Raw genomic sequence first — 14752 nt, 5'->3', positions numbered from 1 at the left:
TGATAAACTTTATAGCCAGCTGGATCAATTTGTGTTTTAGAGGCAAGCAGTATACATCCGTTTAATGTTAACATTAAAACATTATTAATAATAAAAAATATATATTTAAAAAAAATCACTATTTTGAGTTAGGAGTTTTCCTATAACATTCCAAAACGTATGTATAACATATGGGCTGTGTTTAGTGTAGTCTGTCTACACTATATTTTCTGCACACAACCCTCACACCCCCATTTGTTTGTTTTTTACATCTATATTTTCCACCATGTTGTTTGTTGATGATGTTATTCCTTGTTTTGGTTTTTGGTGTATGCTGTGTGCTGAACCCAAATACAATTTATCCACATTGTAGACAATAAAGTGAGTTAAAGTGTAACTCTCACCAAAATGTAACCTAGGGTCTTTTTGTGAATGTACCCGAGTCAAACTTTCGTTTAAAAGCATATTTAGGACGGAATCGCCACTTTTAAGATTTACCGTATTTTAGTTTTTCGGTCAAATAGCCTTTTGAATGGGAGTGATAGGGGCACTTTTATGCTAGCCTCAAAACAGCTATTTTTAAAACACTAAGAAGGCTCGACACAACATGAAACTTTGCTCGAAGTATCACCAGGGGCTCTACACCTTAACGAAAGCATTGACAACATTGTTTGTGTACCCAGAGTTTACTAAAAAGAGAGGTTTTGAACAACTCACCGTAGCTCTTGTTGTTTCCGGCCGCTACCACCTCGGCAGTCAAAACGAGTCGATATCCGAATGCGAATGAACGGACTCCATATGAGGCTCCTTTTTCAACTACGAGGTCAATATTGTTTTTAAATAACAACAAAACAAGAAATAATCAGTGCATTTATATGGAACTAAGCATTAGGAGCTTTGCATCTTTACTCTCCTCCCTTTATGTTGCATTCGGAAATTGATTGTTTTTGACTGATAAAATGGCTGCGGCCAGAAACAACAAGAGCTACGGTGAGTTGTTCAAAACCTCTTTTTAGTAAACTCTGGGTACACAAACAATGTTGTCAATGCTTTCGTTAAGGTGTAGAGCCCCTGGTGATACTTCGAGCAAAGTTTCATGTTGTGTCGAGCCTTCTTAGTGTTTTAAAAATAGCTATTTTGCGGCTAGCATAAAAGTGCCCCTAGCACTCCCATTCAAAAGCCCATTTGACCAAAAAACGAAAATACGGTAAATCTTAAAAGTGGCGATTCCGTCCTAAATATGCTTTTAAACAAAAGTTTGACTCGGGTACATTCACAAAAAGACCCTAGGTTGCATTTTGGTGAGCCTTACGCTTTAAAGAGTGGGGTTTTTTACTCCACTGTAAATTCCCCTTTCAAAGTTTTCTTTTACTGAAATCCTTGATATTCTTCAACAAAGAAACACAGGAGTCCTCCAGATAATTTATTGAAACTATTGGTTTATGTTATGGCCATCAGTTTGAATCAACCTTTTCAACTTTCTGAGAAAGTTTGGCATGGCATATGGCTCCAAATTCGATGCCTGCGAGTCTCGGATGCTGTGTGTGTTGTGTGGTGCACGATGCAACCATTCATCCAAAACTGACCCAGAATCAGAGAGTCAATTGAATTAAGCTGCAGATTGTATTTCATTTCCTTTAATCTGTATATAGGTACTGTTTGATTTGTAAAGTAGTAATAGTAATAGTAGTAATCTTCCTATATTTCATATGTTTATTTTCCAAACTCAGTTTGTACATGCTGTCTCAATTCGTTCTCACTCCCAACTTGTAAAATAAGGACGCTTGGCAGTGCTTCTCAGCATCAGATACGACACAAAAATCACCCTTCAGCGTGTTGATGGAACGCACCAGGCAGCAGCTCCACAGTGCTTTAAGATGACAGAGTATTAAGAGCGATAACGTTAGCGAGTAGTATGAAAGCCCGATATTCCGCGTAGGGAGGTTGGTTGGGGTGGTGGATGGGTCAAACAACACAGGACTTTAACCCAGGGTTTGTGTCTTGTTCTTGTCCCATGTGTCACTCAAACATTCATTTTATAACCCCACCCACAATCTTTCCCTAAACCTAACTGTCCCATTCTTGTGCCGCATGCCAGTTAAACGTATGTCCTAGAGCATCCAAAGTGACGCGAATAGTCCCAACCAAGCAAGTTTAGATAAAGTGCGTTTAGATATGATGCTAAAGGAGACTTTTACCATCAATAACAACGCCAAAGGCACCTGACCAAGCGTCCGTATTTTACGCGATGGGAGTGAGAATGTGTTGACTGTCCCATGTTCTCCAAATAAAGGGGCATACCGTTTATTGGCCAGGTGGCTATTAGTCAAACTTTAACTATGCCAATGGTATATTTAAAATGCACCAACCTCAGGTTTTCTACAACTACAGTAACATGGCTGTAAATAAAGGTGGTAGGGTGGTGTGTTATTGGCTGGCTGCACCAGTTTACTGCTGTCTATCAGTGTTGGTGAGGCCAGTGTTTGCTCACTGCCTGCTGTATACAATAATGAAATGTGTAGTGTTAGTATTTTCAGCTTCACTACCTTTGTGTCTTGCAAAGTAGCGCCCCAAGACGATGAGTAGACAGAGCATGGCGAAGACAACCACGGCCACCACTCCTCCAATCACTGCATGGTCCACCGTTCTGGGTGCTCCTTCTCCAGCTCGTGAATCTGAAAGCAAAGACAACAGTACTTAGTGTTGTGTTGTGTTGTGCCACATCCCTACTGGCGCTGTCTGACAGTTAAATGTGATAGAGTTATAGACTTTAGTGCTTCAATGCCTAAGAACTGCTGCTTTAACCACACTGAAAATGTTTCTGCCATTAACAAAACTTATTGAATGGATTTTTGACCATAGCCGAGGTCATAGTCGCTATTGACAATGTTTCATTTACGGGATTATTCCGGTGCCGCAGGAGGTTCCACCAGCTGTCCCTCATTTTCGTCCGGATGTGCTTCACCTTCCGCTTTCTTTGTGTTGGCGTTCTAAACTCCGGTCAATTGATGAGGACTACGGTTAACTTCTCCTCAGATCTCTGCAGGGTAAGTCCAGAAGTTTTCTCCTGCACGACTAAAACAATTTTTGAACGTGCACATTAAAAAATGCGTCAGATTTAAAATACCTAGAGGTATTATACTGCAACGTGTCTTCTTTCAGTATCCTTTGTTTTCAACTAGCAAGATGTAACAAGCAGTTTGGCTCCTTTTTTCCATCTGGTTAACAATTTAATAACCACTCTACTAAATTGCAACAACAATAACAGTTTGGATTGCAATCAGGAGTTGATTAAACTGCGGAGGCTAAGGATTACCATGTTCCTGCTGGACTGTGAGAAATCACTCAGGGACACATTTACTAAGAGAATGGCGACGCGTGAATGTGCGCTGCGGTTTTCATTGAGTTTGCATCCAGATGCACTCTGAAGGAGAGCTATTCCTCCACCTTACTATTACTCTGAATATTACTCATAACATTATGTTCTCACAATCCTACTCTGTTAATTTATAATAGCCTAATTTCTTCATATCTGTATCCAAAAATCTGTTTTAGGTATATATAATGGGCAGCAGGGTGGTGCAGTAGTTAGGGTTAGGCTGTGGCCTTTCTGTGTGGAGTTTCCATGTTTTCCCCGTGCCTGCGTGGGTTTCCTCCGGGCTCTCTAGCTTCCTCCCACAGTCCAAAGAGATGCATGTTAGCTTAAGTGGTGACTCTAAACTGCAAATAGGTGTGAATGGTTGTCAGCCCTGTTACTGACTTCCGACCTGCCTAGGGTGGATCCTGCCTGTCGCCCAATGTCAGCTGGGATTGTCTCCCTAACAATCTATTTGACATGTTTCTTGCATCAAACTTCAGTTTAATGTTTAGAAAAAAAGAACATCGCAGAAGAAATCTTTAGAAGACATTTTAACGCGACCGTGCTCACAACAAAACATTCACAGAATTGTTGATCATGTTTTTAAGCAGTAAGTTAAAAAAAACACCTGGGACAGGACAACACACTCCTGCAGGTCTTGGCTGTAATGCTATGTAAAAGCTATTGATCAGGTGTAGGATCCATGACAACCCAAAGTTAATATCCATTTGTGGATGTGATTGGCTCTTCACGGCACAAAGGAGGAGCACATCTTTTCATCATTAGCCACCACCATGTGCTGTAGTAAAGTGAGAGGGACAGGTGGAGGTGGTGTATGAGAGAAGACAACTTACGTGGCTAAGTGTAGTTTTGAGATGTGACCTGGAATTAATTTGCTATTCACATAGCACTTTGGTATCTAATACATTGTATTCATTACTAATGTATTTTGTGCTTTGAGCTTATTAAGATACCACTACGCCATACACTTAACCTTCACGTCCTAGCTAATGCCTTTTTTAAAGACAAGAAAATGAGGAATGCCAGAAAAAGTTAAGTCAGGACATTGAATAACAGCCCATTTTTAGCAATCAGTTCACGTAGAGGAAACCATCAGCCTCCACCATCCATTAGCTGGAGTAACTCACTCAAACCCCTCAACACGCTTCTCCAGCCTAGTTCTACACTCAAGGGATTTGCTGAGTTAGCTCCAGGAAAAAAAAGCAGCAGCAGGCCACAATTTATTAACGAACAACAGTAACAGAGGGAGAAACATCACGGATAACATCAGCTATCGCCCACATCTACACTCCTGCGTTACCCAACCTGCAGGAATAAAAGAGGGAGGTGGGAGAGCAGTGCCTCCTGTCAAACTCAACAAAACATTCCCTGATAGATCTAATAGGTTATTTTGACTTCAGATTTTCTTTTTTAGTGCTGGGCAGATTCAATTAAACTAAGCAGGAATCCCTTTGACATCCAATTCGCTCTTGTCAGGCTGCTAAAGCTGTGCTTTAACACACTTTCCTATTACGATGTTAATGTGGACTTTGGCTTTGGGGGAAGCGGGAGTGTGTGTGTTTGGTGTGTGCGGTGTGGTCAGGGTGGTGGCTTGAAAGGTTGCAGAAAATAATTCTTGGTTGTCTATATCAAACGTTTCTGGTTTAAATTAATTTAAGAGGGAGGGGAAAAGAGAACATCAAAGTCTCCACAACAGGTCCATAAGTCTACATCATATCATATGTTGCTTCATTCCATAATAAACTCTGCCTTGTGGATTAATCTGCGTAAACAAGTTTGGCCTTAGAGCCTTACCAGTAATGGGGCTAGTCTGGCCTGTTGGTGGTGCTAGAGGGAAGGTTGTGGGGTCACCAAAACCTCTTCTTATTCTGAAGAAGCATAAATATCCACAGCAAACTGCATGGTTGCTTAAGAAATCCTTGAGTCTGACAGCTGGTTCCAGCTCTTCATTCAAGTTATGATACCTACACTAAGGGATATATTCAAACGCAAGTGATCCTAAAAAAAAAAAAAACATTCCATCAAAAAGAAATATTGTAGCCTATGTCTTATGCATCACTTTCAAGTTCAGCCTGACATTTGTTATCTTTGGAAACTTTGGGTTCTCTACTAGAATTTAAAATGAAACTCTGTGGGTTTGAAGAGGTTGATTTTCAAAATACTTGGCAAGGTGCCATGTTTTTCAAGAAAAAAAGATATGAGGGTTGAGAGAAACAAAAAGATCAAAACAATTCACAGGAATCATCTTGTGGGGACTATGAATATGAATAATTTTATGGCTACCTGCTGACCAGTAAAGGACTGTCAGACCAAATGATTGATCACACAGTAGGCTGGATAATTCCATTTTAACACAACTTGGGTAACCCAGTAAAAAAAAACATTGTACTTAAGTGCTGAGATCTGAGAATTACTTACTTGGTCGGTTTTTACTGAACATGATCTCCATAACTAAGAAAATAAGACCAGAGTTGTAATAATGATCCTTCAGCTTCACTGTCAGGTACTATTTGTAATTCTTTTTATTTATTTAATCCAATTACATTATTTCCTGTATTAACTGGTTTACTCTTTGTTCATTTACTGGGTGGAATTTAAATATAATTTAAGAAATAAACCCTGAATATCTAAGCCAAGTAGAAATGTATTTGTCCCCTGAGGTGGAATCTGAAATGTGGGTGTTAATGAATCCAGCAGTTCTCTTCTCATCTTTATTAGAGCTGACAGTTTGTTAATGTGTATGTTTTTGACATCTCATTTTGCAGCACTTTGAACCCAACTAAGAGAACAATGTATTAATAATCTACATGTCAGAAACCTGCAGAATCTATTTTCTCTTATGCAAACACCTCCTGTGCTCTACCTATAAATAAAAAAAATTCATATCAAGACTTTGTATAATTTGATCTTCATGTAGTGTGTTCATGCTGTTACATTCAGTACAATTTTGTTTTTATTACTGATTGCGTAGTCTCGCAACAACAGATGGGCATATTGACCTGAATGTAGTCTCGCTTTGCCAGACCCTCCTCCGCACCGCTGTGGAGGAGGGTCTGGCTAGTCCACACAGTATTCCGGGATGGGAGAAAAACTCTGGTTTATTGGCAATTCTTTATCTATTTATTTATCTTTTACTATCGTCTGCAAAATAGCCTCGGGGAAGATCTTCTTTTGGTGGAACATGTACGTTTAAAGGTTGTTAAAGTCGTGCAACAGAAAACTCAGATTGGACAGATAGTCTAGCTAGCTGTCTGGATTTACCCTGCAGACATCTGAGGAGCAGTTAGCCATAGTCCTCAGAAATCCACCGGAGTTTAAAATTCCAAAATAAAGAAAGTGAAAGGTGACGGACATCCGGCCAAAATGAGGGACATCCGGCAGAATTTCCGGCGGCACCTGAACAATCCCGGAAATTAATCGATATAGACTACTGATTGTACAATGGCAGCCTTGAATCCTCTTTTCTCTTCCCAGTTTGATTGCAACAAAGTCTTATTAAAGGAGGATTTGATTAAAAAAATTTGATGAAAAAAATAAATGTATGATTCACTCATTATAAACACATCTTACGTCTCATTACCAAAATCAAAGTGAGCTCAACTTGTTTGCTGGATCTTGACCTTTGCAGGTCAGTTATTCTGCAGCAATATAAAGAGTTCTTGCTGGAATGACAAAGCCAACAATTTCTGTCATAATCAAACAAAAAAATAAAAGAGGGTTGTCTGAGTTCTATATTTAAAGAGGCCTGTTTGTAAGCCCGAAGAACTGTCTGGATGACAGCTGCAGAGCATGTGCTGTCACTTTCTGGAAGCACTCAGTCCCAATGATCCCATATAAAGCAATTTGCATGTCAAATCAGTGAGTATCACTTATGAGCAATTACTGTCATCTCCTGAAATACAGTATATTTGTGTTATTGTCTCACATAGAGAGTAAAACTTCAAATTGCGCAGGTCATTGTTTTAGCAATCAAAGAAATGCAAATGCAAGGCTTTTCTAGTTATTCGCTTTGTTAAAAGTCACTTCTGTCGTAGATAAAAAAGCACCTAACGTCCACAACAAATTGCAAAACTGTAACAATCTGCAAATCTTGATATTAATTACAAAATTTTTAACAAGACTTGAAGCTTTAGTGCGTAACTTTTTGACTTTAATAAACGTCCGTTACATTCAAGCCATTGCCAAATGAGTTACTACAAAGCTAATTAAGACTATCAGCTCCACACAACTCTCTCTGTATTTCTCAGTATGACTATCTTCAGAAGATGGTGTCGTCCGGCGACTTTCCCACGCAGAAGCTTGAGTGAAGATAATGACCTCTTCTGAAGAGTCCATCATGTTTTTTTAATCCTCTGTGTCTTCCTTGGCTACTAGCAGCTGCGTGGAGGAGGGGTGAGGGCGCGATCACTTAAGGCTTGTATCACGTGGACGCGCCGACAGTTTTGTTGTCATTACTTAGAATTCCTCATGGGGGAGACAGAAACTGCGCACTATAGCTTTTAAGTAAGTGCTTTCACGCATGTGTGGAGAATGAAATCACAATCAATATCCCAAAATGGTTGGTGCCATATATATAACTAACCTATTAGTGAAAGAGCCATGTGGCCATTCATTTTGTGATCATGACTCAAAAGAGAATTTTCAGTAAAGTTTGACAGCTGTTCCTCCACCTTCTTTTTATCGCAGTGTCAAATCATCAGACACTTATCACCAAACTCTGCAGCTCTCTTTCACATATTTTAGCTTATTGGTTTGGTTCTACAGCACATCGACACATAGTTTGTTTCTGTATCAACACTGTGTGGAGTGTTAAATCACAGGACTTTCAAGCCAGGGAGTTTGCTTCCCAGGGAAAACAAAAGACCTTCACCCATAAAACGTGTGTTCCTTGGGAGTGTTTTAATCCAAAACACAATCTTTTTCCTAACTTAACTAGCCGCATAACTCTTACATTTTGTGGCCTAAACTTAACCGTAATGTCCGCCGAAGCCAACAGCTCGCGGTGCTCTGTACCCGGCACAAAGTCACCTATTCTCGGGTTCACTGAACCACCAACTACCGCTGATATGATGGAGCACCATGCAGAGCACCATGCGGAGCACCATGCGGAGCACCATGCGGAGCACCATGCGGAGCACCGTAGCCGGCGTCGCAGAGCTCTGTAGCGGCTAAACACATCTACTAACTGCCGCTGATACGACGAGCTGTGCCGGAGGTCTGTAGCCGGCGTCAACTGCCGCTCGGCCTCATGGAGCTCGTAGCCAGCCACTGTAGCAGACATCACGTGACCAGCCGGCGGTCTACTAGTTTCATACGATCTTACGTTTTGGTGTGCATACATTTTTGTATGATATAACGTTGGTCAGTGAGCTTGTTTTAGAGTTATTCTGCCCCCTATTGGCCAAACACTAATTAATGCAGCTTTAAAGCACAAACAACTAGTTTTGTAGAAGTTGTTCTGTTGGAGTCTGCGAAGAGAGGGATTTTATGATGACGCTATAGACAATAAACTAGGGGTATAGGGATGTTATAATTATTGGGTGTATTAATATAATATCAGCTGTTTTAAACTTTATAAGGTTACACTTTACTTGAAGGTATCAACATAAGAGTGACATGACACTGTCATGAACGTGTCATAAACATTATAAACAAGTCATAAGCGTTTATGACATAACGCTTCTTTTAGTGTCATTCGGTTTTTGTCATGACAAGTTATGGTTATGGGTTAGAGTTAGGGTTAGGGTTCATGTGTCATGACAGTGTCATGTGTTCATGACAGTGTCATGTCACTCTTATGTAAAATTTAGATACCTTCAAGTAAAATGTTACCCTTTATAATTTATATACAAGAAGAACAAAAGTCAGGGAGTCAAAACTTTGGATAGAAAAAAGGGATTTGTCTTCTGGGTACCATTGATGTTTACAACAAATGTCATGGGAGTGGGGTCTTGCTACTTGGCTGTACAACTAATCAACAAGTCTAGTGGGCGCCAAAACCATGTAACATTTGGCCTTTCCAAATAAAACTGGAAGACTGAAAATGTACACATATCATATACACATAATCATAACCACATGCCTAAATTTTATGTAAATGTTTTTTTTGTTTTCGTTGCAGAGTTAAGTTCTAAGTTTTCGTGTTGCGTCCATTTCAGTCTGGACTCATTTTAACTCTGACACACAGCGCAGTCTCCCATTGAAATGTGCCTCCAATATAAATGATTAATCTCGAATGGGCTTCAAATGAGGTATCCACAGGGCTAAACAAAGCATGCAACAGTCAGTTGCAAGAGTAGTCATTTTAGCAGGGGGAGAAACGCCCACCTTAAGTGGAAACGTGGAGTGTCTCATTTTCATAGGACATGTTGACAGAGGCTTGATTTGAGAGAGAGAGGAGATCTCCTAATTGGATCTTCTAATCTGCTAATTAAGCATTAGAGATTTCACTGGCATGCCCGTCCTGCCTGCAGGTAGAAGGGCAATCAGGAATACAGCAGCCCTATATGGGTGGGATGTCATAAGAGCACATTGGCTTGTCAAGATTCACTTCCATTGCCCACAACACTCTCGGTTAAAAAGTGAATGTAATTAAAGTCCCAATGAACCTATTCATTGAACCTATTTAAAAATGTCAGTTAAATCCTTTGCCTCTCGGGCAGCGCACTACACTGTGTACATACAGAGTGACTTGGCCTATAAGATTTATTGAGTATTTTTGAAAAGGTCCAAAAGGGTTTCACTTTAAAAAGACAGCAGTGCCATAACAAAAAGAGGTAGTTAGGGGGTCAAAATAAAGTTGAAAATTAAAATAAATAAAATCAATGTCATACAATATTGACTTCAGCAGTGATTTGAGACATTTCTGGCTTACCAGCCTCAGTGATCACTGACTCTGAAAAGTGTAGTCTGTGATTTAAAGGTCTCATTACTTTTGATATCTGTTACAGTGACTGGGAAAAAAAAAAAAAAACACTCTGCTTGAGGAATTCAACATGTGATATTAGTCCGGAGTGATTTTTGCAGTTCCTAGAACGTTATGTTCTAGGAACTGCAAAAATCACTCCGGACTAATATCACATGTTGAATTCCTCAAGCAGAGTGTTTTTTTTTCTTCCTAGAACCCTTTTTTTCTCGTGTTCCAACTGGACCAATTTGGGGATTATTAAGTTCCTCTGACCGCAGTTCCTGTAACTCTTTCAGCTCCTACTTCACGGCACGGTCTTTTCCCTTTTCCGCATCTTTTTAATATTGTATCAACTTCACTGTTTAGCATGCCTTATACTTTTGTAAACAGGTCTTAAGTTTATCTTTGCACTCTAAAGTTTGCTGTATTGTGTTTTACTTTGATATAAATAAAATATTTAATAAAAAACTGGTTTACTACAGTTATTTGTACATGCACACATGAAGGTAGGCCTACCTGCTTGATTAAAAAAGAGCAGCAGCAGGATAAATGGCTGTGGTATCATAACAAAATATTGTGGTGGTTAGATGGCTGTGTTATAATAACAAAAGGTCTTTTGTGTTCACACAGCCATCTAATCACACCTGTTGACATTCTTGTGTTATCACAAAAGGTCTACACTGGCATTCAGATAACTTTGTCTTACCCCTCCTACCAGTTCCTATGGCCACTTGGCCAGTGCGAATACAAATGGTTTTGGGGGAGAGTAGTTAGTAGAACTGTTTAGCAGTGGACTGTTCCTATAACTACGTTCCTGTAACTACTTGGTCGGAAAGAGGCTAGTAAAGCAACACTATGTAGGGGAGAACCGGGACGAATTAAACAGTTTTTAATTAAATGTAATTTACAAAGACATCGTAAAACACTGAAAGCTAATATTTTGTCACTAGCAACCTACATCTGTCCTCTGTCAAATACAGTTGCATTTTCAGCTCTCTACGAAACCGTTCGGGAGTTATTTAAGCAGAAGTCAGACGTGCGTTTTGTTTCATTCGTCCCTTCTGGCCTGGACGAATGAAACAGGCATGGGGGACGAAAGAAACATACAGTTTAAGCTATGTACACTTCCCACCACTTCAATATTTGGCAACATATCATGAATGGTACTTCAGATAGGTGTTATTTCAGAAAGATTGCTGCAGGGCTATACGTCTTGGGGAGTGTCTGTTAACAACTCATTGCCGTCATCGTGAGGCGCGTATCTCACAGTTATGGAAATACCATGCACTATGCCATTTATATAGCTAGAATAATACATGTTTCCAATTATATAATGTTTCTATAGTACAAAATGTTATTTCACTCTGTTCTTATGTGAATACATGGGGTTTACTGCCTGGTCGGGAAGAATGAAACAGCTGTTTCATTCATCCCTCCATAGACATTCACCATTATAGGCTGTTTTGCATCCATTGCAAACAAACTTGCAATGTAAAAGTCTGGGATTGGAGAGAGTACAAAATGGTCTACTGAATAAGCATGACGTCGAACCTTTAGATGAAAAATAAAAAAAATGAAAAAAAAAGCTAATGAAGTTTACTTTGACTATCAAAAATCGTTTATCGCCTGTAACTCCGGGATAAAAGGATGAACAGGAAGGTATTTGGCTGAGCAACGGAGGTTAATGTGTTCTATGTTTTGTCCAAATGATGTCTGTCTATGGTCCAAAACTGGAATGTTTAATTCGTCCCCCGTGTCAATCGTCCCGGTTGTACCCTAACTTTTCCCACTTCGGTCCCCCTACAGGTTGTTTCATTGGAACTACAGCTGCAGGTAAAAGTTACATAGTGTTGCTTTAAAATAATACTCCACTTTTTCAGAATTGCACTTGTATACATTTGGAGGGCTCTCAAGTGACAGGTGTATAAAATAAGAAAAGTCAAAATGGATGCAGCATAGGTCGAAATATCCTAACTTTTAGGATATCAAGCTCCAAAAAAGATGGAACCTACATTTCCCATAATGCAAACGACAGCATCTCTATCTGTAACCTCATTTTGCTGCAATTCAATTAGACAAAGCAAAGACGACAGTGACACTTTTGACACATCTTTTTTTCATTCCATAATTATTTCTTTTTTTGCAGCAAAACGTTAGTTGTAATTAGCAGTTATATTACAGCATTGTCTACTGAAAATAACACATCGTCACCAGTTTTCAACTTCAACTTTCACTTTCTGGCACAAACCGTTGGGTCTGCTTTTAAAATAGAAAGCTCAAACACAGCTGCAAAATAAACTCTTGCAATGTTGGAAAAGAGATTGAATATTGTCTAATTTACATCTGACAGTTGTGTAGGATACTGTCATACAAAAGAAGCTGGTATTTCTTTTTTGTTTCTGTTAATCCTCATGTAACATATAGCTTTGTGTATATGTAATGGTTTCTATGTTTCGGTGCAAAGCAACACAGTCATGAGAAGGAAATCAAATGTTCCAACTCCTTGCAGAAATAAGCCAATAGTGCATTATCTCCTAAGAAACCTTGCACCTTGTCTTTTTTTTTCTTTTCTTCTGATGGAGCTATTCATCATGTATCTAATCACAGTCGGTTTTCATCCAAAATGTAATATAATTACGGGCTATAACGGTTCTCAGGATATTAAGCTGTATCTAGGCCACGGCTAGCTCAATAAACACCTTCTAATAATGTCTTTTAGTGGTCTCAGGAGTCACTTATCTGAACACATTGAGGACACTCTATGGCTCCCTAGGCCAAATGAGTTTGCAGTTTGTTGCAGAGATGCACATCAGTCCTGTTAATGGGGACAGTGTTTGGAGAAAAAAGAGAAGGATCTTCTCTCCATCCACCAGACTGCCCTTTCTTCTCTGATGCGTGATTATCAAACGCCTTCACCCCCCACCCCCCACATACACACCAACACTCTCCTCCCATCCCGCTGTCACTGAGCTGCCTCCAGCCTCTGCCATTTCAACGGCTGAAAAACTCCCCAGGATTTGTGCTTGTGGATGTGAAAGGTGGTCAGAAGCCTGATTTGCGTGTTTTCACGTTGAATGAATTTTCTAAGCCTGACCCCAGACATCTGAGGATTCCCTTGCGTTGGAAAATGTAATCTTTTGACTTTAACAGAGATAAGGTCAACATTACTGACTGACAATTAGTGATATATTCGTAATAAAGAAACTCTTGACGTCACTCATCATCGAAACGTAAAACTGTGTTTAAGTGTTACGAAGAGAAAAATCTCATCAAGGTGAAAGTGCCAAAAATGTAAAGCGTTGATTAAATTGACTTCCTAAGTCAAACCCTGTGCCTCCCCTGCTCTTGGTATAGTGATAATAACAACAGAGGAGACTGTGTATCCTTGTGTTGTGAGACAGAATAGTATCAGTGAAATGACATCGGGGGCTTTGTGTAGATCTGTGTACACAGCAGAGACATCCCTGGGTGAAGGAACTGTGCCAAGGAATTGAGGGGCTAATCCTGGAAAAAAGGAGTCTGAGACAATGGCTACATTTACATACATACAGTAAACAGACTGCAGGACATTCTCTGGTCAAGGTTGTACACAGAGTTGATCTGTTTACACGCACCTTGTATATCTTACCTCACTGATTCTACCTATTTTCCAAAATCAACATATGAAAGCATAGCTTTGCTGATTTGCTGCTTCACTCTTTTTTCACTGTAGACCTATATGTGGTGGAATTTCTGGAAACACCATGCTGTGGTATGATGAGACTAAAGGGAAAGCTTAAGCGTGTTTTACAGTAACAGCAGCCCAGCTGGCGCCCCCATATGTGACGTCATGAATTCGCCGTAACTATTTATACCCGCGCTGGTGGTCGCGACACTAGTTGCAGTCTTCTCAGTTTCAGAGGTGGCGCTAATGAGGAAAGGCTACTGACTTTTTCTACGGACTAGAAGAAGAAGAAAAAGGTAAACGACGGCAGAACTGGCAGCAGCATTGACGTCAATGCTTCGATTTGAGTCGATGAAGTACTTCGTCGGATCAAGCCTTTCATTCACCATAAAAGAACTCATCTTAACTGAATAAGTTTACAAGAGAGACTTGCAGTCACTCTGAGAGTCCTGGCATCCGGTTGCCCAGGAGCTCGTTCATTCCCCTTTGTTGTGCGCCTCGGCTCGCGCTATAAATCCGGGCGCGCCGGCAAGATCTACAGCATTTTGACGTCACGATGGCGCGCGCCAGGTTGGGAACGGCCAGTATAATTCACCTCTTAGACAACATCAGGTCATTCATAGATCACAGGTTAGGGGACGAGAATATTCGGCCAGTCTCTAAACCTCTTCATGTATAATTATGTTTGTCACTCTACAGATTCAGGGCATCTAGGCAGCTGTATGATAAGGGAACGTTTTGTCTCAGGACTGTCTCCTTTTGGAGGTCGGAGGGCCAGCCACACTTTAGCACACTTCCCAGAGAGAGAGAGAGAGAGATAGGC

General features: G+C 40.2%; 1 protein-coding gene across 2 annotated transcripts in view; it reads right to left on the bottom strand.

Annotated features, from left to right (window-relative positions):
* The window catches only part of cadm1a (cell adhesion molecule 1a), a 404039-nt gene that overhangs the window by 10433 nt on the left and 378854 nt on the right, over positions 1-14752 (bottom strand). For both annotated transcript variants that reach the window (XM_078266264.1, XM_078266265.1), the window contains one exon: positions 2526-2654. In XM_078266264.1, the coding sequence (XP_078122390.1) occupies positions 2526-2654 (129 nt within the window). The remainder of the gene's footprint in view (positions 1-2525; positions 2655-14752) is intronic.

This window comes from Sander vitreus, chromosome 13 (assembly GCF_031162955.1).
Source record: "Sander vitreus isolate 19-12246 chromosome 13, sanVit1, whole genome shotgun sequence".
Lineage (NCBI taxonomy): Eukaryota > Metazoa > Chordata > Actinopteri > Perciformes > Percidae > Sander > Sander vitreus.
This window is presented reverse-complemented; position numbering and strand designations above follow the sequence as displayed.